The sequence below is a fragment of the Mauremys reevesii genome, linkage group 11 (genome assembly GCF_016161935.1).
Source record: "Mauremys reevesii isolate NIE-2019 linkage group 11, ASM1616193v1, whole genome shotgun sequence".
NCBI lineage: Eukaryota > Metazoa > Chordata > Testudines > Geoemydidae > Mauremys > Mauremys reevesii.
Genome location: NC_052633.1, coordinates 36866529 through 36893793, shown reverse-complemented (window position 1 = coordinate 36893793; position 27265 = coordinate 36866529). Strand labels below are relative to the sequence as shown.

Below are 27265 nucleotides of genomic sequence, written 5' to 3'. Positions count from 1 at the left end.
CTCGTTAGTCTAAATGGCACTGGTCCATCCAAAAAATTCATGATGTCTATTTATTTTCTAAGTTACATTGTTATTTTTAAAAAAAGAACAGCAGCATCACATCTGGTACATAAAATACATATATGAAATAAAACAAGAAGAGAAGGAAAAATCAACCTGTAGATGACTAAGAAGTGCTTTTTTGTTATTGTTAACTTCAGTGTTTGTTTTGGTTATTTGTAATTAATTATACAGTCAGATTATGTCTATGATGGAACTACCTATGTAACTTCTCACCAATGTAAGTAAAAGGTTCATAATGTAGCTCTATTTTCTACACAGTGTAAAAATTGTTTGATTTTATTAATGTTTATGAATAACTGTGACATTTGTCTAGTACTGTTAACCTCCTACACCTGCCATCTCTTTCTCTACTAGGTAAATTACACTGATATTTAATATATACAATAATATTAGCATATAAACATCAAATTGCTATTTGGTCTCTATATCCTGCATTGGCAAAAGGAGTGGACTTCAGCCCCAAACATGCAACTGGCACCAAGACCCCTGCGTCCACATTGAGGTCCCCTGAAGTCAGTGGGACTCTGCATAGGCACAGGGGTCCACCACAAGGCCTCAGCGGCAAGATCAGGGCCTACTGTTTGTTCCATTTTCAACTGTTTTAGGATGCCCAAGGTTGTAAACCAAAAGACTGAAACAGGAAATATAAATTTAAATGACAGCACTGTAGCTAAATACAATACCAGCTAGACTTCACCTGAAGAGAACTGTTCAGTACACATGCTGCATTTGGTCTTCAGGGGGTACAATATACTACAACAATTATGATCAGAAAGAGTGAAGAATCATGTCTGATACTTATAAGACTTTTCACTAACCTCAGAGTCATAAAATAAATCGAAACAAATTATTTACACAAGAAGTAAAAAAACATTAGAAACACACTTCAGATAAATGGTAATTATGTAAAATTACTTAATGGAAAGCACTTCTGAATTAAGAGGCATCCATGAGTTGTTTATGAGAGCAATGAAATTGGTTCAAATCAATATTATGTTAATATTAATCATTTTAATTTTTGCTTCCTTTGTATTGCTAGCTTTAGCATAATTAGGTAAATGGACTGTGTGCCGCCCAATACCTTTTTAAATTGCAAAATAAGTAACATGCACAATAAAGCTTAATAATCTTAAGAGAAACCACATGTTCAACAGTGAAAATTGTAGTCTTTACATTTTGTTTTCCAACACATTGTTTAATGTTACAAAAAGACTCAAAGCCAACATTCATAACCTTTAGATACTGTGTTCTTTCTTGAATTTGTATTATTAAATATAATTATAGAAACACATCTAATTGTTATGGGCAATTAAGCACTATACAGAGATATTCCCAGAAGAACAGGGGTTGTCTCATTAGCTAATTTATCATTTTGCTGTACAATTCCTCTTGCCATTAGAGCACTTTTTAAAGCAGCATAACTTTTATTTATATTACCATTCAAATATACTTGCAGTGCAATGTCCATGGCATTGAGCTATCTCAGTAAAGGCTAGTCTTGTGCACTGCACAGCAACAGTAGTAATAGCTTTTGGGCTATAAAGAACTAACGGGGGAGCGGGTATTTTTCTTTTGCAAAACCATCAACTTTATAGTAATAATCAGGTGATGTGTAACTAGAGGGCTCACGCCTGAGAATATCTGTAGCCTAATACGGCAGTGCCCAATAACTGTAGCGAGCTATTACTTTACAAACCTGAAATTAACAGAAGGAGCACACGCCCATAGGCTCTGCCTTGGGAAACAATGGGAGAGAGCAGCCTTATCTTGCTAGCCATCATCCCTGTACAAGGAACGTCAGACAGCCCAGAATTATTGTAGAGCCACAGACATACCCCCACCCACTAGGCTTTCTCCTGGGAGCAGGATGAGCCAGCCGGAACCCTACTGTAAAGCCGGGTTTTACTTACCAAACAAGGTTAGGGCCATTGTAAAGGTGCGGCAAGTGGCGGGATCACGTCCAGGCTGGTCAGACAGCGCGGAATGGGCATTGGCCCAGCAGCTGGGCGCAGAGGGGCAGGCAGAAAACCCTGCAATAGAAGTTAGACACGGGGTTGTCAGAAGCCCAGCAGGGAAAGCCACTTGCGGCTGCGATGCGCACAGGAGCCGGGGGGGGGGGGGGTTTACAACCCAAGGGGGGCTGCGGAGCTAGTTCTCCCTGGCTCGGAAGCCAGGAGCGCAGCGCAGAGAAGGGGGCAGCAGCAGCAGCAGCGGCAGCTGTTGCCTCAGTGATGACTGCAGCAGCATGGCTGTGATAGACAGTGCCAGCCCGTACTCACTCTCCGCCCTCCCACCCGCTCACACTGCAGCCTTCAGGCTCCGGGAGCCATCTTGCTTCACCACATGACCGGCTTCTCCTTCTCCCTGGCCAGTCTGCGGATGACTGCGTGAGTTCCCATAGCAACAGGGAATTCATGTGCCACCCCATCCCCAGCCTCCAAGCAGGCCCTGCGAGCCTGAGCTCAGGGAGGGGTGCGCACAGCACCCAGCTCTGGCTGGGGAGGGAGACAGGCAGGCACTGATTGATTCGGGGGGCAGGAAACAAACCTGGAAAATCTCCCCTCTCCCAAACTCTGCCCCCCTTTGGCTCCAAGCATGCAGCAGCTGCAGGCAGGGAATACATCTCTCGCCTCCCCCGGCTGGGCATCGCTCAGCTCCCTGGGGCTCCAAAGCTTGTCTCTCTCGCCAAGGGAAGTTGGTCCAATAAAAGGAGTTACCTCACCCACCTTTTCTCTCTCAACTTTGCAGTGTCAAACTGCCAGTATGAAAATGGGACAACTGAGGCACCAGCAGGGGCAGGGAGCAGCAGAGGATGGTTACGGTGGTAGGCATGTGTGCACGGTGTGTGAGCAGCTGCGGGTGAAGAGGAAGACTCAGGCTAGGGGCCTGGGAAGGGCAGGGTGGCAACAAGTCCCAGGTCTGGTTCAGAACGGTTCTTAAGGTGCGTATATACTCAGCCAGCCTGTTTCAGTTTTACTGGCTCAAGCAGACAGAGGCTGCAGGTTTCTAGAAACACTGGGAGAAAACACCTGTTTGGGTAACATTGAAAGGCACACTAGATCAGGTCTCAAAACCTGGGGTATTCCTAGCTCTCAAGGGCAGCCCTGGTATAATGCAATTTACCTCAGCCCCTTTCGCTCCACAAAATTTTCACAACAAAATCTGTGAGGAAGGAAAACGATTAGATAATAGCCATATTCCATTTTAACTTGGTTTTATTTTACAAAATAAAGAGAAAAAACCAGCATGTGGAATGACAGTGAGTTTGCCTCCCATAAAGTATTGGCACAAAAGTCATCAAGTGTAAATAAGTGACCTAGGCAGGGGCGGCTCCAGGCCCCAGCATGCCAAGCGCGTGCTTGGGGCAGCAAGCCCCTCGGGGCGCTCTGCCGGCGCTGCGAGGGCGGCAGGCAGGCTGCCTTCGGCGGTGTGCCTGCGGAGGGTCCGCTGGTCCCGCGGCTTCGGCGGACCTCTCGCAGGCGCCTGCGGGAGGTCCACCGAAGCCGCGGCACCAGCGGACCCTCCGCAGGCAAGCCGCCGAAGGCAGCGTGCCTGCTGTGCTTGCGGCGGCAAAATGCCTAGAACCGCGCCTGGACCTAGGGTCCAGCTAGAGGGACTGGTAAGAGAATACAGGGTGTAAGATTATAGGAGTTTGCAGAGAACATGCTGCTCTGGTCATTTTGGATTGCTGTTCTCGTAAGTATGGGAGTCCTTGTGAACTACAGAAGTGTTTGATCCAGAGGGATAGCTCAGTGGTTTGAGCATTGGCCAACTAAACCTAAGGTTATGAGCTCAATCCTTAAGAGGGCCATTTAGGGAACTGGGGTAAAAATCTGTCTGGGGATTGGTCCTGCTTTGAGTAGGGGGTTGGACTAGATGACCACCTGAGGTCCCTTCCAACCCTGATATTCCAGTGTTACACCTGATCCTGCAGGGAGTTACACCTGAAGCATTCACTTCTTTCAGCAAGAGTTACACAGACTTCAGAATCATACACCTGTGCATAACATTTTACAGAACTGGAGTCTGGGAACAGGAAACATGTAAAAGGAACTGCGGCAACACATTTACCCTATAATTAAATTTTACCTCTTACTTTTACATTTCATTTATTCTTTCTTAATATAGTCACAATAATATATCAACAGCATATTACTGTACACATACATTAATGTCCTGAAAGAGCAGCTTTGCACTGAAGTAATTCTGAGGGAAAAAACAAATCATTTATACCCAAAGAAATGTAGTTATTTACTACTTCACGTATCCTCCTTACAGTTACTTTAAATAGTTACATTTTCATTTACATCACAGATTCATGCTCGGAGGCCTTGGGTAACTTCTCAGTCTCCATCTGTAAAATGGGGTTAATCCTTCCTTGCCTCAGAGTGATATTGTATGAGGATTAGTTAATTAATGCTGGTACAATGTTCTGAGACTGTAAGGAACTATGGGAAAAATTTTCTAAAGCATCTATATGATTTAGGAGCCTAAATCCCATTTTCAACAGTGAGGTATTTATGAGTCTAAATCTCACTGAAAGTCATAATTCACTGGCACATAGTTGTTCAACCCTCACAGTGCCACATAAAGCTGGTAGAAGAAACAGGGAACACATGAGGAGAAAAAGAAAAATTACTTAAAAATTGAAATTTATCATTAAAATTTCAACCAGCTTTATAGCTGGGTGAAAAATGAAGGGAAAATGGATTTTTAATCAAAATTTAGAAATATGAAATGTTAGAAATATATGGCCCTACTGCCACATGTTTAGACATTCCAGGGCCACACCTTTTAAAAGTGAAACCAAGGCTATATATAAGGCACCGAATGGCTGACATTTCGGAAGTATAATATATTCTGCTTACATATAGAAACAAGAAAATTTGAAATGCACTATTACCCTGAAAAGCAGGTACATAAAAATGGCAACTTCTTATTACGTAGATCTGCCCCCCACCCTGCGCATTGAGACCGATTTGCTTATTAGTGACAGAAATAACTTTGTTGCTTTTTATTTTTGTTAGCCCCGCTGAGCTAATTCAGCTGAAATTGAATGAGCGGAGAATTCCAATGCATCCTGAATCTCAACCCAACTGTTTATAATGATAATAGGTTACACCTTTGCAAAAGCACTGAAGGCAATGGGGGCTGCGGAGGCACCACTGAAGACAATGAAATTGCACAGGTGTCACTGTGAACCTAATGTAGCCTGCAAGACCTTTATTTGTAACAATATGTAAGATGAAAAGAACCCAAGCTCGACTCTCAGAGTTTCCAGGACTGGCAGTTAGAAAAAAAACCCCTTCACTTTTACCTATGAATTGAGCACATTTGATACAGATATCACTGAAACTATAAATAGAGGCCCACAATGCCATTTTTCAGCCTAGAACTGCACTTTAAGGATTGTGAAGCTCAAAGAAGGTGTATAGGCATTGTGATGGTGTTACGGGTTCAGTCACAGAGACTCCCCTCGATACTGTCACTCGATGAGCTGGGATACCACTGAGAACAACCCTCCTGCCAGAACAGGCACCCCTCCACTCCTGTCTTGCTGAGTTAGACACTCCAGTCAGCTCCAGCACAGACCCAGAGGTTGGGTCACGCCTTTCTGCAGTTCACTGAAACAGGTTCATTCAGCCCAGGGGCTTCTCAGTTAACAGGGACTTTCCCAGCGCCCAGTGTTTAGCCTTTCTGGGAGCCTGAACCCCAAATAAATCCGTTTTACTCTGTATTAAACTTATACAGGGTAAATTCACAAATTGTCCACCCTCTGTAACACTGATGGAGAGATATACACAGCTGTTTGCTCCCCCAGGTATTAATCACTTACTTTGCATTTATTGATAAACAGAAGTGATTTTATTAAGTATAAAAAGTAAGACTGAAGTGGTTTCAAGTAATAACAGACAGAACAAAGTAAGTCACCAAGCACAATAAAGCAAAAACACACAAGTCTAAGTCTAATACATTAAGAAACCGATTACAGGTAATATCTCACCCTCAGAGATTTTCCAATAAGCTTCTTTCACAGAAGAGATTCCTTCCTAGTCTGGGCCCAATCCTTTCTCCGGTACAGTCCTTGTTAGTTCCAGCAGACATCTCAGGTGGTAAGCAGGGGTTTTCTTATTACTGGCATACTCCTTTGTCCTGCTCCATCCTCTTTTATAGCTTTGGCACAAGGCAGGAATCTTTTGTCTCTCTGGGTCCCCACCCTTCCTTCTAAATGGAAAAGTACCAGATTTAAGATGGATTTCATCACCAGGTGACATGGTCACATGTCACTGTAAGACCCCTAGTCTCCATTCCCCATGGGCTGGCCCACACGTATGCAGGAAAGTAAATAAGGCCATTTACAACTGGTTGTTTCTGGAGCACCCTTAATGGCCCCCACTTCATATGTTTACATCAGTGATACAAGTTTATATCTTATTCTCCTAACTCCAGATATAGAAGTAATACATGCAAACAAATATGATGAACACACTTAGTAGATTACAAGCTTTCTAATGACATTATACAAGGGGTATTTAGCATAAAGCATATTCCAGTTAGTCATATTCATAAGCATATTTCCATAAAGCATATGGACTGCAACATCAGAGATGGGTTTTTTTCCTCCTGTTTATCAACTAGAGCTGTCCAGAGAACAATAATTCTGTTTTGAAACAACTTTCAAAATTTAGGTTTGTTACAAAAACAGAACTGCGGCTGAAGGGTTTTTTGTTTTGTTTTGTTTTTGAATCAAGGGCTCTCTGCGGTGGAACAGGAAAGAAAGAAAGATTGCGAAGTGTGGTGGGTAGGGCACTATCCTGTGATGCATATCCCTGTTCTGCCTGATTCAGAGCAGAGTTTTTTCATTCCAAATCACTATAAATTAAGTGGAGCAGGGACTAGAATCTGTGTCTACAACTAATCCCACTGCAATGAATGGAGCCAACTTTTGTGCGTAAAGACTGTTCACATGACCAAAGGTTGCAGGATTATGCCCAATAGGTGTATAAAAGTAGTGCAATCTTTCAGCAAAGCAGTTACAAACTTAGGTCCACAGCATTCACTTCCTCCAACAAAATTTGAACTTTTTTACCCAGTGAATTCACTTGCTTGCACATAACAGTTCAGACTATCATATTATTTAGCTAACTTCTGCTCCTTAAAATATCCCACACACATGCAACTTTGCAGTCAGTTTTCAAACCAGTGCCCCTACTCCAACACACTAATGAGTAGAGCTGTGCAGAGGATGGAAGTTCCATTTTGTGAAAGATTTTGAGATTTCAAAATCTGGTTTTGTTCAGAATAGGAACAAAAACTGAAATTTTTGAAGGAAAATTGAAAAAATATTTGTTGCGGATCAAAACATTTTGTTTAGACAAAAATGAAACACTTCAATTTTGACTTTTTATTTTGTATTATATTATAGAATACAAAATTTTAAAAATTGAAATGAAAAGTCCTTTCAAAACAAAAAAGTCAACACATTTCATTCCAAAACTATTGAAATGGGTTGTTTTGACATTATCAGAAGTTTTTCTTCCCTATTTTCTTCTGAAATGAAAATCTAGCAAAACTGATCCAATTTTGCAAAGCATTTCTATATCAATGGAATATGGTTCCATCATAGCTTCCCTGACCAGCTCTGCTAGTGAGAAATGATACTTTCTTTAGAGAAGAAAAAAGGGATAGAAAACAAAGATTTGTGAAAACGTAGAACACAAAACTGCCTTTTCCACTCTGCTTAAAGACTGGATAAATTTTCTCCCCAACATTTTTTTTTAAAAGGTGTTGGATCTTTAAACTGTTTTTCTTATATTTCCTGGAATTAAATAGCCAGCTTTTACTTTTCTGCTATACAAAAGTGTTTCCTGTAATTTAATGAACGTCTTGTTTACACCAGAAATATGCTTCCTATTCAGAGAAAGTACTTTTGTTAGAAGTATTATCAATGCTAGAATTGTTAGGATCAGTGAGATTAATCTGGTCACTTCTTTTCACTCAGTCTGATGTTATCTCTACTGCTATTACTATTACAGCTTAAGTCTAAGGAAGTGTATCAGTCATTTCACAATTACTTATTATGGTGATGTCTTTGCCAAAAAGTATTCTGAGACTGACCTGAGTTTTCAAATCAATAAGACATGCTTAAACAATATCTCAAATGATTTATTGGCGCAGACCATTATTCTGGCTCCTATCCTAGCAGCCTGCAGAAAACAAAGGAACCACAACAGCCCCTGGAAAAATTTGCTCAATGTAGGGCTAACATTCACAGCCTAGTGCTGCCCATCTCCCCTGCATCCCCTGGCAGAGTGACTTGCTGGGGATGCAAGGGGCAGTAGCCATAGTCATGTCAGGAGCGGCAGCCTTAAGTCAGTGCTTTGCCCAGAGGCTGCTCTAATTTACCCAAAGAGCATAGCAGCCCCTGGAGCAGGCAAAAGGTGTGAAGGTGATGTAAATCTATCTCAACCCCTGTCCTCTTGGGGGAGGTGCAGCTCAGAAAGAATCTAACCCAAAGTTAACAAAACAAACATTGTTCCTTCCCCTACACCCAGTGGTTTGAATGAAACTGAAATTAACATGGCTGTTTGTTTAACAATAACATTATCTTAAAATTACATAACACCTTATCATGCCGACACATCTTAGTACACCAACAATAACAATGATTTAAGCACAGCTCGGTGAAGTATGCTCCCAGCTAACTCCTAAAAATTCCCAGTGGACACAGTGGGAACCTAAGATCCTCAGCAGCAATCAGGATCAGGCCCTTTTGGGTGCGGACCAGGTTGTAAATTTGCTCTTTACAACAGAGAACTCTAAACCTGGGGCCCAATCTAAGACAATGGGAATTTTGATTTAAATTGATTCAAATTTGGACCCCCATTCCCTTTTTAAAGTTTTACAAAATGATTTGCTCTTTTATACATTTATTATAAAAAAACAAACAAACCCGGGGCTAAATATTTATAAACTTGAGAATTTTATTCCACTGGTAACAAGCTGAAGAAAAGGAACATTGAGTCTAAAACATACCTTGACATATTTGTTTGTGACTAATATTTAACACTTTATTTGCTACTGAGAGCAACTAGTAAAGGGGATGTTTGAAAAATGGCTTCCCCCACAAAATGAATTGTTTCACATTTTTTGACTTTTTAAATCAACATTTTTTATTGCAAACATTCTCAAAACGGTTACCAGAAATTTTCCATTTACTGGAAAGTGGGCTTTCTGGTGCACAAAAACTTATTGATAAAAATTTTAGGGGGGAAATGTGAAAAATGGGCTTATCTAGAACCCTGTGAAATGGAAACTTCACAAATTTTCACCATTTTTTTTTCTAGTTTTCACCCAACTCTAATCCTTATACATAGGAAGCCCCATCCATTCGATAGGAGTGCTCATGAGAACGAAGACAATTACCCTAGAGTTTATAAAATTGGCCTGTAAGATTTCAGAAATAATATGTTAGACCTAGTTACTTGACGCACATGGTTTAATCTGAAATCCTATAATTTACTGAAACAAGTTCTAAAGTCCCTTCAATCATGCCAGTTACAAAAGAAAAGCATTGTTCTTTTCCCCGCTTCTCTTGCTCCTATTGTTTAAGGATGGAAGCTGGAAAAGGATAACCACCTGACAATGAACCTGGGTGCTAGACTTAAAAATTCTCAAACCATTCACTTTCATTATAATCATTAACATGCAGCTAGATAGTCATAGGAGACCAAATAATCGAGTGAGAAAGGTATCAAATGGAAAGCAGTCACCACCATTACATGGTGGCAGCCCTACAGAGCACAATGGGCTTGATCCTTCAAAGTAATAATCACCCTCAATAATCACTGGTATCAATCTGAGTTGAGAGTGCTCAGCTCTTCATTGGTTTGAGTCCTGAATCAGCAACATTTTGTTAGTGTTACTTTCTCATAGAAACGAGTTCCAGGCTTTACACAATGCAAGCGACATCAAAATGGGCTCTTCACAACAAATGATAGGAGAATATGTAATATAGTATGATTAAGGAGTATGTTACTAGATTAATTATAGCTGCAGAACAGGGGTTTTATTTGTGACTGGGCTGTGCACTTAACAAAATGGACTACCACGAGCATGTCAGACCTGTCGTCAGCTCACTAAACTGTTTTCCCATAGAATATGGAGTCAAGTTCAAGATCTGGATGTCCTGATCTTCAAAGCACTCCATGACCTGGGCCCCACATACCTAGAAATATCTCCTAAAACTCCAGGATGAGGACTGTAGTCGACAGCTGTGCTCCTCAGGCACACTGGAATATACATTGTAAGTAGCCAAGTGTGCACATGCCTGAGCAATATACAGACGTTGGCAGTTATATGCCAACATAACTTGCATCTACCAATGCTTGTAGTGTAGACATGACCTAAGTGGGTCTAAAAACAGATGTCATTACATTGATGCAAGCTGGGTTTTGTGTCTAGACAAGACTTTAGAAAGTGATCATTTTTCCTATTGTGTTGCAACTCATGTCTGTAAATTATCTTATTAACAAACCATTTAAATAAGTTTGCTTTGTCTTTAAATAGTGCCTTTGATAGGGAAGTTTCTCAGTAAAATAAAAGAAAACATGAGTTGCTGTAAAATGTGGTAGAATATCTGAAATATATATAACTTCATGAAACTTAGTAAAGAGAAATGTTGTAAGTATTTTTCATTTACCACTAGATGGCATTTTTTTCCATGGAAATCGATGGTAGAAATCCTTGGTTTGGATTTACATGTAATAATAGGAAGCAGGAAATAATGGGAAATGAAAATACTTAGCTGATTCAGTTAGTAATTTAGTCTTGATTTTCTTTTGCAGGTAAGAGGCCATTAATGAAAGCTCAATTGAACGATCAAATTTATGAGCTCTTCCATTCCATTCCATTCTGTTTCTCTTTGGATTGTGAGCTCTCTCATGGGAAAGACCATCTTCATTTTATGTCACGTACAGTGCTAAGCACATTGTCAGTGCTTAATAATGCACTGCTGGGGGGAAGCTCCTTATTTTTCAATGAAAGACAATTCTAAGCCCTTTCCTGGCTACTGAATATACCCAGAATGTTTGGCAAACATTCACTGCTCCAGAGATTATGTTATATGTAGTATTTTCTGGTGTTACCTTGATGTCAGTTAAACATTCAGTGTAAAGAGCAGCATTTCTATCCAGCAGCAAAGGAGTTAAATGTTCAGCTTGTAATTTATTATACCTTATATTGGAACATTTTAAATTTTAACTCTCACTGATTTGTGAAATGGTGACATGAAAATTATTCACATGCAGAGCCAGATTTTGAACAGAAGTGGAGCTGGAGGGTGCCCACGGCGAGAAGTCATTCGTGGTGGCACCTTCAGTTACACTTATTGGCTTGAAAAGGCCCCACTCATATACCGGTACTTAAAACAAGGTGATGTCTGAAAGGGGCAAGAAGGGTCACATGCCCCTCTCTAGATGCCTTTGGGGGGGCACTTTCAGCAGGGAACCACAGCGGCAAAAGGAGCAGAACGTGGGGCCCACACTGGCAGCTCCTCCGGCACGGCTCTACCGCCCCAGCCCTTCCATGCACCTGCGTCTCTGGGGTCTGTACAACCCTGATGGAGGATGGGGCTGGGGACAGTACAGCCGCACCGGAAGTGCTGCCAGTGTGGGGCCGCCTGGCAGCCCCATGTTCTGTTCCTTTCACCACTGCAGTTCCCAGGAGAATCCTGAGGTTCAGAGCTCTCAGGGCTCTCCTAGGAACTGCAGCACTGAAAGAAGCAGAATGTGGGGCCGCTGCTCCCAGGAGTTAGCACCCCACACCGGCAGCTTCTCCGGCGCAGCTGTACTGGTACCGCCCCCAGCCCTGTCCTCCAGCGGGGCTGTACAGACCTCACCCCAGACAGGAGACACAGCTGTGTGGAAGGGCTGGGGGCGGTGCAGCCGCGCCTCCCTTTGTGTCCCTCCCATGAGTTGCCCTCCCCGCCCCATTAGCTCCACACCACTGCATGCAACTCCCAAATCTTTATATGGTGCTGTAAGTTCTAACAGATCCCCACGTTCGGGGCAGGGAGTATTACAGGTCTCCTTTGCACACCTCAAAATCATGTGCATTTCAACCACCTTGCCAGCAGGAAGCTCGCCCTTGCCTGGAAACCCCAAATGGCCAGTAACCAATGCTTCAGTGCCTCTTGATATAATCAACTATTAATCAAAACAAGAATTTCCCCAACTCTGAGGGGAACTGGGAGAAGGAGGAGTGAACTATAAGGAGAAGGAGAATTACATGCAGGCAGTTTTAGTCACTGAAGAGTCACTAAAAGCCTCCAGGGATGTGTCTACACACAATTTTATAGCAACATGGATAAATTAAATTGTTAAATAAGAACCAGCCACAGCAAAATTCACCAAGTAATCAGAGCATCAATACACCACCCAAGGAACATGGCAGGTGCAAAGAATGTTTCATGCCCTAGGCAAAACTTCCACCTTGCGCCCCGCCCTGTGGCAGCTCCCACCCCCGCCCCACGGCAGCTCCCCCCGGCCCGAGGAGCTGTGCAGCAGCTCCCTGCCCCAGCTCACCTCTGCTCTGCCTCCTCCCTGAGCATGTCGTCGCTGCTCCACTTCTCCCGCCTTCCAGGCTTGCAGCGCCGATCAGCTGTTTGGCGCTGCAAGCCTGGGAGAGAGAGAAGCAGAGCAGGGTGGCGTGCTCAGGGGAGGAGGCAGAGCAGAGGTGAGCTGGGGCGGGGAGCGGTTCCCCTGCGTGCCGCTCCCCCCCTTACTTGCTGCAGGCGGCTCTCCCTGTGCCCCTCTGCCTCAGGTCCCTCCGCCTAAATGCCGACGATGACGTCACCGCTGAAGAACCGGAAATGCTGCCCCCCAAATGTTAGTGCCCTAGGCGACCACCTAGGTTGCCTAATGGATTGCACCGGCCCTGCCAAGGAAACAGTAACAAGAAAGTGTGTAATAAGCAATCACTTACCACAGACAAATGTGCATTAACACATTTCCTACCATTGCCCTTTGTAAATAGGATTGCATGGCAGGAGAGACGGGGCTTCCACACTATTGCTGAGATGTGCACTAGCATGTTTGCAAGGAGGATCAGGGCCTGTCCTACTTGTTTCCCAAAACACTACAAACTATGGGCTTGTCTACATTGGAAAGCTTAGCTAATATGAGTTTTTCTTCTATAATTATACAGGTACAACTATACTGAAACAGTGCATCCACACCACTTTGTTTAAGCTACTTAAGTCATCATGTCCACATGTACTTTTTTGAAATAGCCACACAGCATTCTGGGATTTTTCTTACAGCACATTGTGAGATACCTACTGGAATTCCAGAACTTGAGGACAAACTCCCATGATTCCTTTCCCGGTATCCCATAATTTGTCTGGTTTTAGGAGGCCAGCACCATTTTCAAACTGCTGTCACGTAGCATGGAAGAAGCACTGCTGAGCACTGATATCCTGAACGTTGTTAGTACAAACAGGGTGCTCTAGATATACTGGGAATAATGAAAATGGGTGGCTTTGGATGAGCAGTTAGCCAACCACCACTGAGCAGATACTGCAAAAGAAGGATGAAGAAACTAGCTAGTGACCCTTAACAGACACGCTCATGCAGACGTAAAGCAATGCATAAAAACATAAAAATGTCCATACTGGGTCAGACCACAGGTCCATCTAGCCCAATATCCTGTCTTCCAATAAGTGACCACTGCCAGAGGGAATGAACAGAACAGGTAATCATCACGTGATCCACCTTTTGTCGCCCATTCCCAGCTTCTGGTAAACAGGCTAGAGACACCATCCCTGCCTATCCTGGCTTGTAGCCATTAACGGACCTATCCTCCATGAACTTATCTAGTTCTTTTTTGAACCCTGTTATGGTCTAGGCCTTCACAAGCAAGGAGTTCCCCACATTGACACTGCGTTCTGTGGAAAAAATACTTCCTTTTGTTTGTTTTAAACCTGCTGCCTATTAATTTCATTTAGTTCTTGTGTTATGAGGAGTAAATAACACTTCCTTATTTACTTTCTCCACACCAGTCATGATTTTATAGACCTCTATCATATTTACCCGCTTAGTCGTCTCTTTTCCAAGCTGACAAGTCCCAGTTTTATTAATCTCTCCTCATATGGAAGCCATTCCATACCCCTAATTTTTTTTGTTGCCCTTTTGTTGCCCTTTTCCAATTCCCACATCTGCACGCAGTACTCAAGATGTGGGTGTACCATGGATTTATATAGAGGCAATATGATATTTTCTGTCTTATTATCTATCCCTTTCTTAATGATTCCCAACATTGTTAGCTTTTTTGATTGCCTCTGCACATTGAGTGGATGTTTTCAGAGAACTATCCACAACGACTCCAAGATCTTTCTTGAGTGGTAACAGCTAATTTAGACCCCATCATTTTATATGTATATGGGATTATGTTTTCCACTGTGCATTACTTTGCATTTATCAACATTGAATTTCAACTGCCATTTCGTTGCCCAGTCACCCAGTTTTGCAAGATCCTTTTGTAGCTCTTTGCAGTCTGCCTTGAGTAGTTTTGTATCATCTGCAAATTTTGCCACCTCACTGTTTACCCCTTTTTCCAGATCATTTATGAATATATTGAATAGGACCGGGCCCAGTACAGATCCCTGGGGACTATTTACCTCTCCCCATTCTGAAAACTGGCCCTTTATTCCTACACTTTGTTTCCAATCTTTTAACCAGTTACCAATCCATGAGAGGACCTTCCCTCTTATCCTCTGACAGCTTACTTTGCTTAAGAGCCTTTGGTGAGGGACCTAACTACACTATATCCACTAGATCCCCCTTGTCCACATGCTTTTTGACTCCCTCCTCCACAAGAATTCTAGTATATTGGTGAGGCATGATTTCCCTTTCCAAATCCATGTTGACTTTTCCCCAATGCAGTATAGTATAGCAGCAGGAAGACTGCCTGAAGTGTTACAGTTAGTAAAACTAGTGAAAAATCTTATTATGTCTCGCATTATGGTTTAAGATTTTTTTTTCTTTTCAGTTTCACTTAATTGACATGATGATTGCCCTGTTCTGTTCATTCTCTTTGAAGCACCTAACATTGGCCACTGTCGGAAGACAGGATACTTGGCTAGATGGACCACTGGTCTGACCCAGGATGGTTGTTCTTTTGTTCTTTACTCAGAGCCAAATTACAGCAGCAGGTATAGATAACAGTGTATCTTGCTTTTGCTCAGGGAACAAGCAAGGAAGGGGTCACAATTTATAGCAACTTGCTTCAAAAAAATGGCTGCCTGGTCAGCTAGAAGGGGGAAGCAATGGGGAAGCATCCACTGCATAAAACATGTTTCCCTCTCAGTGCACTGTAATCTATGCTGCAGTATGCAGGATAGGACAAAACTACATGGGTTCAGCCAGGGGGACACCACAGCAATAGAACTAGCAGCTGTGATGATTGGCCTGGGGGAATGGTAACAGTTTTGCAGACCCATGGATGTGTCTTGCTTACTGTTTATGCTGTATCCACATAAAGTGCTAGGCACTTTACAGAAGAAATAAAAGAACAAGGTCCCTGCCTCCTGTCTAATGGCCAGAGATTGGAAATGTTTGGATTCATTGTTAGCAATATTATGAGGAAATATTTTATATACTCACACATACATGACAGTCATAGAAGTTGTAAATCCACCAGTTTAATATTCATGACATGAGCAACAAAATGATCAACAGAATTAACAAATGTTTCTATCACCCAATGACAGATATACAGCATCTGTTCTTAATTTACCCGGATTATCTATTTTTTCTGCAAAAATCATTAGTCCTTTAATGCAATTCTGCTGAAAGGCTTTATTTGTCTGGATGCAGAAGACAAAAGCTATTACAAGAAAATCAAAATATTAGTCTCTTTTCTTATGAAATCATAAACATTTAGAATATAAAGTTTGTACTTCATAAATATAAGCTTTATACTTTATACTGGTATTTTACAGAGTAGGAAATGTAGAAGGACTAAAGCCTGGTCTACACTACAGTTAGGTCAATGCAATGCAGTTTATGTCCACCTAACTCCATAAGTGTCTACACTAAAATGTTGTTCCCGCCAATGTAACTTGCTTGCTACGCCGACTTAACTCTACCTCTGCAAGAAGTGTAGCGTTAGTCAATGTAGTTACGGCAACATACGTCGACTTTAGTGGCCTCCAATAGGTGTCCCACAATGCCCCATCATGACTGCTCTGGTCACTGTTTTGAACTCCACTGCCAGGCAGCCAGGTACATGCCCCTCCCCTTTTAAAGCTCTCTGAATTTTTGAAATTTCATTTCCTGTTTGCTCAGTGTGGAGAGCTCACCTAGCAACTCTCGAGCATGTCTAGCAACTGCCCAGCTGACAATGCCACGATGCAGACGTGCTCCCGCCTGAAGTACACAAAAGGTGGTGGATCTCCTGGGTCTGTGAGGAGAAGAGGCTGGGCAGGTATAACTCCAATCCAACTGTAAAAATGCAGACATCTATGAGCAGAATGCTCGTGGCATGGAAGAGAAGGGCTACAAGAGGGACACGCAGCAGTGCCACTTGAAAGTCAAGGAGCTGCGGCAGGCACACCAGAAGGCAACAGAAGCTAACAGTTGCTCTGGTACGTAGCCGCAGACATGTTGCTTTTATAAAGAGCTGCATGCCATCCTTGGTGGAGACCCCATGACCACCGCTAACAGTTGCATGGATGCTTCGGGGGAGCTGGAGTCACAGGCCCCCAAAGTGAATGAGGAGGTGGTGTTGAATGAGGAAGAGGAGTAGTATGCGGACAGGCAACTGGGGGATCCAGTGGCGAAGCGAGCCAGGATCTGTTCTTGACTCCAGAGTAGTCGAACCAGTTCCTACTCTCCAGCATGGGCAAGCCTGATGCAGGGGAAGGAACCTCTGGTAGGTGTGCGGGTTACTTTGATATTGCAGGGACACATCTGTTCATTTACTCATTTTTAATCATTTCATCTTTTTAATCGTGACGAGATAGTAAAATAACCAAACGAGGTAGAGTCGCTATCTGCTTCTCATTCCCATGTACAATTAGGCAGAGAGGGCCCTGTGGAAGAGTTTGTTTATGTGCACCATTACGTCCCGTGAATCCTCTATAGAGATCTCAAGAAAAGTTTCATGAAGGTAGTCTGCAATCCTCTCCTGAAGATTTCTGGGGAAGACTGCCTTAGGACACTTTCCCACACCACTGAGCAATTACTTCAGCGAGCATTATTGCAGCACACAAGCTAGCAGCAGATGGACCCGGTCTGCAGCCGTAGGAATGTAGGAGCTGTTCCCTTTCAGCCTGTTATCCTCAGAAGTGAGATATCACCTAAAATCACCACTGCCTGTGGAAAACAGTGCCAGTATTCAGTTCAATGGCTCTATCCACATGTACTTATGCCCATGAGCTATCCTCCCCATTATTGTCCCAACTCGCCACCTCCCCCCAGGTCATACTCACCATGGCTGAGACTCCTGCTGTGCTCGCTCAAGGAATCCCAAGAAGTGAGAATGTAGTGCTTGCAACTTGTGTGGATCAAGGAGAGTGAGTTCAGTATACCAAGTTTCCATTTATCCTATGAAGACACTCACAATACTACCCCTGTTCATTGCATCTTTTGCAGCTGAAAATGTGGCCTTGAGGGTCTCCATCCACACCAGCAGAGCTCAGTCAGCCAAATGAGGAGCAGAAGGAAGAAAATGGAGGATGATATGTTCCAAGAGACCCTGCAAGTCTCTGGCTCTTCGGATACCAAACACAGGGCTTGGAGGATCATCTTGGATGGAACGGATAGATCGGAGAGGAGAAAAGCCCAGGACAAGGAGCGAAACAGGCAGCAGGACATGCTAGTGCTTCTCAAGAGACAAACAAATGCTGGAGACTCTTGTTGACCTTCAGGTTCAACAGACCCATGCTCAACTCCCTCTGCGGCCCATAGAGAACTGTACCTCTCTACACTCCCCACTCCCATTCCACATGGTGTCCAGGACCGCTTTACCTGGAGAACAGTACAGATAATCACTTCTGCACATACAGTAACCATGTCTCTCTCAGATCAGTGTATGTGTTGGTGAAATGAAATGACTGTTCTTTCCCTTTCAAGGTTCTTTTCCTTGTATTTGTAACATTTCATTCAGTTATAAATGTTTCTGTTTGCATGGGTTTTATAGCAATAGGTGCTTGTGCAATTTTATATTACTACACACAGCATTCAAAAACACCCACACCAAACCAAAAAAAGGCCAGGCAGAGCACAGGACGGCAATACACATTATTGTGGCTATTAAAATGGTCTTTCAAAGCCCCCACCAAGCCATTTAGCTCTCTACTGAGCTCTTCTTATAGCCTTGGTATCTATCTGCTCAAAATCAGCAGACAGCTATTCCACCTCTGCCCTCCAGCCCAGAAGAAACTTTCTCCCAGTTGCTTCATGGATATTATGAAGCACATAGACAGCTATAACCATTGGAATAATTTTTTCACTGAAGTCTAATCTCATGAGTAGACTGCAGTAGTGGCTTTTCAAATGGCCAAAGGCACATTCAACTGTCATTCTTCACCGGCTCAGCCTGTAGTTGAAATGCTCCTTGCTGCTGTTGAGATGCCCGGTGTACGGCTTCATGAGCCATCGGGGTAAGGGATAGGCTGGGTCTCTCCGGATCACTACTGGCATTTTAAGATCCCCAATGATGATCCTCTGGTCTGGAAGAAAGTCCCTGCTTGCGGCTTTCTGAGCAGGCCTGTGTTCTTAAACATGCCTGACGTGTGCATCTTTTTGTCAGTAAAATGTACCCAGAGACCCACCAGCACTTGCAATACCATAGAAAAGCAGCCCTTTCTTTTGATATACTCTGTGGCAAGGTGGACTGGTGCCAAAATGGGGATATGCGTGCCCTCTATTGCCCCTCTGCAGTTTAGTAACCTCATTGCTGCAAAACCATCCGCTATGTCCTGCACATTGCCCAGAATCACAGTCCTTTGTAGCAGAATGTGATTAATGGCCCTGCACACTTGCATCACAGCAACCTCCACAGTGAATTTCCCAGCTCTAAATTGATTCCCACTCGACGGTAGCAATCTGGCATTGCAAGCTTCCACACAGTGATCGCCACTGGCAGTGCAGCTCTCATGTTGGTGTCGCTGCGCCGGAAGGCTGGGGTGAGCTCCGCACACACTTCCAGGCATGTGGCCTTTCATATCTGAAAGTTCTGCTCGCCATCCCAAGGCTGCATAACAATGTGATTCCACCAGTCAGTGCTTGTTTCTCTGGCCCAGAGCCAGTGCTCCACCATTTGCAGCTTCTCCATGAAAGCCAACAACCATGAATTGTTTCTTTCTATGCCCAACAGCAAGCTAGCCTCCAAGGAATCATCATGTTCCCTGCGGCTCCTCTGGTGGTTCTGCAAATACTGCAGGATCAGGTGTGTTGTACTTGCAGCGCTCATCACAATAGTGCATGGATCCTGCACAGCTCTGCTTCTCACAGAGATGGCGGATGCATGTGTTTGCAGGGCTTTTGAAAAGAGGCACAAAACATTTTGGGATGCAGATAAAATCATGGGATGTTTAAACCATGCTCCCAGTCACCCCTCCACAACTCATTTGTCCCTATGAGGCACTGCAAGCGCTTCCCAAAACACCCTGCATGGTGATGAGTTGCACTGTGGGATAGCCATCCATGGTGCACTGCTCTCTCCATCAATGCAAGCGTTGGTAGTGAGGACGCACGCCGCAGACACAAAGAGTGTAGTGTGGACATAGAAAAGAGATTTAATTACTGAGGGAGCAGTATGTGGCATAAATTAGGTTGACTTAATTTTGTAGTGTTGACTTGCCCTAACATGCATTTAAAATTCTTTAGGTATATCTTTCACAATACAAAATATATATCCATGGCTATTTTATAATACTTACCTGAAGTGTGAGCAAAACAATTTTATAACTTTTGATTATAAATACTATATATTGAAGAAATTTAAATTCGTTACTATTGTCCCTAGGATACATTTGACTGTCTAATATGGTATCAGTAAATAACTACTTCTACCTCAAGTCTTTTTCTGCTGTTCAAATTTCCTATATATATATATAGCTGTAATTTTCCATTTTATTTTAAATATCATGGAAGCCAAAAATAAGCTGCTTTTTGAAACAATTCAATTTTCAATTGATCAGACCAGTTTATCTAGGGTAGTATTTTGTCTCCAGTAGTGACCTAATACTAGTGATTCAGAAAGAGTCAGACAGAAATGTCTATTAGGCTCCTAGCCAATATAGCTGCTGGAAACAGGTGGAAGAATTCCTTCTTTGACTATTGAGAGACCAGTTTATTCTGTAAAATTTAAGATTTAAATGCTGTCATTCAAATTTGTTCAACAAGCCTATCATACATTCTCACACCCTTGTGTTCACTCTGCTTGGGGGCAGGCTATTGTAAGCGGAACTAAAATAGTTTTGGTTGTACTTTGATTTATCAAGATGGCCCCGGACAAGATTTAGGGCTCCATTTCCTGACAACTTATGTGCATATAAGGGAAAATTTACCTGCAATTCTGCGCTCCTGAAGTTCTCTGACAGGATTCTCCCTCTTGGAGCTTATCTTCCAGAGTGAGACTGACAGAACTCCCAAAGCTGTAAAACATTGACCCTAAAGGACAACAGTGGTCAGGTTGAATGTCACCCACATTTTTTAGGCCACCACTTTCCACCCCCTACAGATTACAAATACCATTGCACCTCTCCCCCTGCAGCCATTTTCCTCCTGTTCGCAATTGGTGAAGGCATTCTCGGAATCATTACTTTCTTTCATTGCTTCATGCTTTTCTGTACCCTTTGTATTTATTACCCCATTTTCAGTCAGCCTGTATGTTGCCTAAATTACGGCACTTTGTTTAGGCATGCTATAACAATGACTGCTCTTGCATACTCATTTCACTGCATTTTTTCCGATTAAATCTTCATTCTGAGATAAAAATTAACCATGTAGCTTTATTAACTGAAGAATGTATAGACCTCTCCTTCCCCTACCCCACCCCCCTCCCAAAAAAAAGTTAACAGAAAAGAATTATGTGCAGGTACAGCAAATAAAATATGGAATGGCATTACAAAAATGGCAAAAGATGATGGGGAGATGTTTTACAGCAAATGAAATTAAAAGCCATCAAGTTGTTAATTTCTAAACTGTAATTCTATTAAGTGATCGACCCATACCAGCCGTACACTTGGGAGATTAAAAAGCCTCTCTTAAAGGCACAGTCATGCTTTATTTTTTATAACTTGGAGGCAGGGCCCTGTGTGGTGTACAGAAGCTAAATTCAGTTGCAAGGGCTCCTGATTTCTGCATCACTGCTAAATTTCATGCCACGCTGAAAATTCTGTAATAGTGTGATGTATTTGCAAAGTCATTCCAGACCATATTTTAATTAAATCTAAAAATGCAGTATGTAATCCATATGTGACAAGTTTGTTCTAGGGAGATATAAAACATATACTTTCATAAACTTTTTGGTTTGCATTGTGATGCAGAGTATCTTGCAGTGTATATAGGCTTCAAAAAGCTGACATGTCAAATCAGACTCCAGGTATACAGGCTGCAGAAAAAGCTCCCTTTGACTGCTCATAGCTGTAATATTGGGGGTGATGGCAGGTTATTACAGCCTGTATGCTAGGGGCAAGCAAAGATGAGGAAAAACATGAAAAAATCCAGTGTATCCCTCTGAAAATAAACAAATTACAGAGGCAACCCACATGGAGAAAGAAACATACTGGGGGAAAACAAGGAAAAGGTAATATTTTAAAACCCAGGAAAAGCATTTGGGAAAAAAAATACAGAAAAGAACCCATAGCAAAATACAAAACAAGAAAAGCTAGTGGGCAAGGAACTGTACAGCTACAAGGACCATCTTGCATAGAAATGTGTGTTTGGGGGCGGGGGGGTGGGCAGGAGAGAGAGAGAGAGAAGGAAAAACTCCAGGAAAATATAAAGCACAGTTAAAGTAAAAAATCCAGATACACCTCTACCCCGATATAACGCAACCCAATATAACACTAATTTGGATATAACGCGGTACAGCAGCACTCTGGGGGGGGGGTGAGGCTGCGCACTCGGGTGGACCAAAACAAGTTCAATATAATGCGGTTTCACCTATAACGCAGTGTAGCGGGGTGGTCACCCCTCAGGTCCAGAGGGGTTAAAAAACAGCCCTGGGAGGGGGCCGTGGCTGGAGAAAGCAGCTTTTAGGCTGGGCTGATTGGGGGAAGTAGCTGCAGCTGGGGCCATGCCCCAAACAGACTCAACTGGGCCTATAAAGGCAGAGAAGCCAGGGGCAGACAAGCAGTCTCTCTCTGCCTGTAGAGGGAAAAGGGCCTGGATGCAGGGAGCTAAAGACAGAGTACCTGAGTGGAGCAGGGCTGAGGAAAGGCAGAGGAGCTGGGGAGCTCCAGCCTGGAAAGCCCCAGGCTGCGGCCTAGCATAAGGCCAACAGGTACTGGGGTTGCAGAGGGCAGCCCAGGGGTCGGCCAAGGCAGCAGGTCCAAACCCTACCTTGCCAGTGATGAGTAGGCTGATACTGCAGTCTGCCCCAGGGCGTGGGGCTAGACGATGACTGGCAGTAGCCATATACTGAGGCAAGGTGGGGATAGTGGGTGGGGGTTCCCCAGGGAGGAGAGACCCTAAGACTGAGGGGATTACTGCTAGGGAGCAGCACCCCAGGAACAAGGGCACCGGGAGGGACACAGGGGTCAGAGGACAGGCGGATCACCGGCCTGCAGAGGGCGCTCCAGAGCTGGAATGAGCTAATTCCCGGAAGTCACCAGCAGGAGGCGCCACGGCAGTGAGTCTGCACGTCTACACGCAGTAAGATTTTTTTGGCTCCCGAGGACAGTGTTATATCAGGATAGAGGTGTATATAAAAGAAATCCATCTACAGGTGGAACTTAAAGGAAAAAAATCAGTTTGGGAGAGATGGCGGGGGGGTGGGGGAGAGTAAGGCCAACATATTGTTTCTGCATGGCTATTATCTATGGTGTCCAAACTCTTCCTGACAGACTGTTTTTTCTTTGTCTTGTACAGATTTAAGTGCAGAGTCACCATTTTAATTAAAAACATCAATAAATGGGACAATGCCTCTGAAGTGAGATGCTTCCTGCATTCCTGCCTTCAAGTGCAGCAGTTGCCAGGACCCAAAAAGTCAAGGAAGACAACTGAACCCTTTTGTTTTGTATTGCATTTTTCTTAAACATTTCCCATCATACTAGTGAAGATAAAATTCCTGTGACCATCAGAAGTGCTATCTAGGTCTGTTCTGTGCAGTTACATGAAACAATGGTTAAAATGCTAACTGCCAGTATATACTAGTGTATTCACAATTGCTGACACAGGCAATAGTGCAACACAGTAAGAATTTTTACAGATAGTATAGACATGTAACACTTACAATACTACAAAACAAATCTCTTTACTGTTAATCATTTTATTAGTGAGAGAGACAGGCAGATAGCTATATCTGTTGTAATATGCTATTTACTGACAAACTCTAGTTTCCCAAAATAGGTCCATTTCCTATAGGGTATGTACAATATATCAGAGTTATCTCATCTAAAATCTTGTTCAGCCTAATTTAACATCACATTTTATTGGTGTGTATGTGTATATATGAGGACTCACTGTTATTAAACCAAGTATATTTTCTCCTTGTCACCCTATAGCACAGGGGTAGGCAACCTATAGCATGCATGCTGAAGGCGGCAAACAAGCTGATTTTCAGTGGCACTCACACTGCCCAGGTCCTGACCACCGGTCCGGGGGGGGGGGGGCGCTCTGCATTTTAAATGAAGTTTCTTAAACATTTTAAAAACCTTATTTACTTTACATACAACAATAGTTTAGTTATAGATTATAGACCTATAGAAAGAGACCCTCTAAAAACACTGAAATGTATTACTGGCATGCGAAACCTTAAATTAGAGTGAATAAATGAAGACTCAGCACACCACTTCTGAAAGGTTGCCAACCCCTGCTGTAGCAAGTTCTGTTGTCAGTGTACTTTTGTCTGTCTATAGCAAATTAATTCGAGAGTTTGGATCTAACCTGGATATGTAAAATGCCATTTTAAATAATTTTTCTGTAGGCAGTAAATGTGTGATACCATGAAAATAGCTCAGTAGAAAGGCTTGGTTTTTAGTTTAAAAGTGACTGCTATGTGCAAATGAACCGAGAAGTGGGATCAGGAAAGGAGCCAAAACCTATTTACCTCTGATGTGACAGTCCTATTACCAAGCTATTAGCTTCAAAGGGCAGCAACAAGAGAGAAAACAACAAGGGGGCAAGGGGCATTCAGAGGCAAGATGACAAAAAGATTAGAAATCAGAGTACAATTTGTCTGAGATATTCTGCAGTGGGCCAACAAGTATTCACTAGATCTTAACTAATCATTTACTCCACACATGGTTATGACAAGTTTGTAGCCATATCATTTTCTTTAAAAAAATTGACACTTTTATCGACTCTTTCTTTTATTACCCTACAGATTAACTAGAAACAGTTTTGCTCTGAACAGTAGGCCAGGTCTTCACTGCAAAAGAGGTTTGTTTTTTTACACAGAGATGTAAAATCATAGTGGATACAAGATACTGGTAGTTGAAATCAACACTATACCTCTCACTCGTTTACATCAACTCACTACATCAAGGTAAAAGCTATCTCTCACATCCATTAGGATTCTACATTGCAACAACAACTAGCCAGAGACAGTTATTTCAGTAAAGACAGACTCTGACTGGCAATTTTTGGGGGGTAAATAGTAAATTTGCCAATAAATTGGAGGGAAACTATTCACAAACTCAGATCAAATTCAGCAAATAGCTTAACAGATTTATAGACTCCAAGGCTAGAAGGGACCATTGTGATCATCTAGTCTCCTGTGTAACACAGCCCAAAGAATTCCCCCAATGTAATTCCGACAGTATCTTTTAGAAAATATCCCATCTTTATTAAAAAATGCTAGTGATAGTGAATTCACCATGAACCTTGGTAAACTGTTCCAATGGTTAATTATTCTCAGTTAAAAATTTACACCTTATTTCCAGTCTGAATTTTTCTAGCTTCAACTTCCAGCCATTGGATTGTGTTACACCTTTCTCTGCTAGATTTAAGAGACCATTATTAAATATTGGTTCCCCATGTAAGTACTTATAGACAGTACTTCATCTTCTCTCTGTTAAACAGAATCAGAGAGTTCAATCTATTCAATCACTATAAGGCAGGTTTTCTAATCCTTTAATCATTCTTGTGGCTCTTCTCTGAACCCTCTCTAATTGATTAACACCCTTCTTGAATTCTGGACACAAAACTGGACACAGTGTTTCAGCAGCAGTTGCACCAGTGCAAAATACAGAGGTAAAATTACCTCTCCACTCCTTGAGATTAACATTTATGCATCCAGAGACTGCATTAGCCCTTTTGGCCACAGCATTGCACTGGAAGGGAATGTTCAGCTCATTACAACCCCCAAATCTTTTTCAGAATCACTGCTTCTCCAGATAGTCTCCTATCCTGTAAGTATGGCATATGTTCTTTGTTCCTAGAAGTATAATTTATAGTTAGCCATATATCCAGCGATCCAGATCTCTCTGTGTATCAGTGACCTGTCCTCTTCATTATTTACCACTCCTAAATGCAAACTTTATCAATGAAGACTTTATGTTTTCTTCCAGACCACTGATAATGTTAAATAGCACAGAACCACAACCTGATCCATGTGGGACCTCACTGGAAACAACCATTTGATAATTCTCCATTTACAATTACATTTCAAAACCTATCAGCCAACTTCTAATCTATTTAATGTGTGCCATGTTAATTTTATATTGTTCTCATCAATGCCTTATAGAAGTCTAAGTATATTACATCAACACTATTCCCTTATCAGCCAAACTTGTAATCTCATTAAAAAAAAATCAAGTTAGTTTGACATAAATCCATTTTTATTGGCATTAATTATATTACCCTTCTTTAATTCTTTATCAATCAAGTCTTGTATCAGCCGCTCCATCATCTTGCATGGGATTGATGTCAGGCTGACAGGCCTATAATTCCCTGGGTTCATCCTGTTCACCCTTTTTAAATATTGGCACATTAACTTTCTTCCTGTCTTCTAGAGCTTCCTTGGTGTACCAAGACTTACTGAAAATCAACAGCTGAAAAAGAAACGGAAAATAATTTTCAAAATGTCTAAACTCTTTCAGACATTTTGACACTAAATGTTAAAGAACTGTGTTTGAACCATTTTGAAATGAAACATTTTAAAATCCATTTTGTGAAGAAATTTAGCTAATTATGAAACAATTTTGGGTTGAATGTAATGTTTTCTTTTTTTTTGTTCCTGCAAGAAAAAAAACAAACAAATCCAGTTTCAGTTCAAACCAAACTGTTTTTTTCCCTCCCCCCTATTTGGCCCCAGAACCAAAAAAATCAATTATTTACTTAGGTCTGACCCTACACTCAATATCTGAACAATGGTGGTGACTAGTGATTTGTCACATTAAAGTGATCGTATTGTTTCTTTTTCCTGAAGTGGTGAACTTAATTCCTATAATCAGGAAGGGAGTTTGATGAAGCAAAAGGGTATCTGAATGTCTCCAGGAGAAAAGCAAGAATAGAAAAATGTTACATTTCTTTTTCTTTATCATGTAGGCCTCGTTTGAAGCAATTTTCCTATATTAAACTTCTGTAAGAATGATTGACTATGTGACGAATTAAATTAAATTTTCTCATCACATTTAAATAAAATAATTGTGTGTGCAAATCTAGCTGCAAAGAATGCATGCAGTCAGGTTCCTGTCTGTCTTGTTTTACTGCCTCTGTATCAGAGCTCTGTGGAGAGATTTTGGGAATCATCTCTCTATACTTTAAGGGGTGACCCGTACAGAATGCGCCACTTTCAGTGTGAGCATATAAACTTGTAATATGTTTCCACAAACATTTATGAGAATAAAAGTTAACCAACCCAAATGTTCTGAAAAAGCAAACAAAAGGGGAACATTTTATTTTTAAATTTGACTGAATGCTCATAATTTTTGTAGTATTTGCCCACCTCTATTTTCTACATAGCTACTGTGTTTAATAAGGGATTATAAGAGTTAACTGTGGATTTACTTTACTTTTGTAACTTT

General features: G+C 42.2%; 2 protein-coding genes and 1 long non-coding RNA gene across 7 annotated transcripts in view; 1 reads left to right on the top strand and 2 right to left on the bottom strand.

Moving 5' to 3' along the window:
* CHN1 (chimerin 1) overlaps nucleotides 1–2453 on the bottom strand; it is a 145020-nt gene extending 142567 nt beyond the window's left edge. For 2 of the 3 annotated variants that reach the window (XM_039495871.1, XM_039495874.1), the window contains exons 1-2: nucleotides 2343–2442; nucleotides 1974–2093 (exon numbers count right to left, since the gene is read on the bottom strand). In XM_039495871.1, the coding sequence (XP_039351805.1) occupies nucleotides 1974–1992 (19 nt within the window). In that variant the 5' untranslated portion in view covers nucleotides 1993–2093; nucleotides 2343–2442. Of the gene's footprint in view, nucleotides 1–1973; nucleotides 2094–2342 lie in introns of all 3 variants that reach the window. The other variant, XM_039495872.1, reaches the window with a different exon arrangement.
* Nucleotides 2117–11263, top strand: LOC120375154. The gene is made up of 4 exons (XR_005586469.1): nucleotides 2117–2450; nucleotides 2812–3004; nucleotides 10222–10369; nucleotides 10911–11263. It is a non-coding gene; the product is annotated as an uncharacterized LOC120375154 (long non-coding RNA).
* A 14792-nt stretch (nucleotides 11264–26055) lies between these two features.
* Nucleotides 26056–27265, bottom strand: part of ATF2 (activating transcription factor 2) — a 91821-nt gene continuing 90611 nt past the window's right edge. For 2 of the 3 annotated variants that reach the window (XM_039495866.1, XM_039495867.1), the window contains exon 16: nucleotides 26152–26290. Coding sequence is in view for 1 of the 3 variants with exons in the window: in XM_039495865.1 (XP_039351799.1) it covers nucleotides 26180–26290 (111 nt within the window). In the remaining 2 variants the exon portion in view is untranslated. Of the gene's footprint in view, nucleotides 26291–27265 lie in introns of all 3 variants that reach the window. The other variant, XM_039495865.1, reaches the window with a different exon arrangement.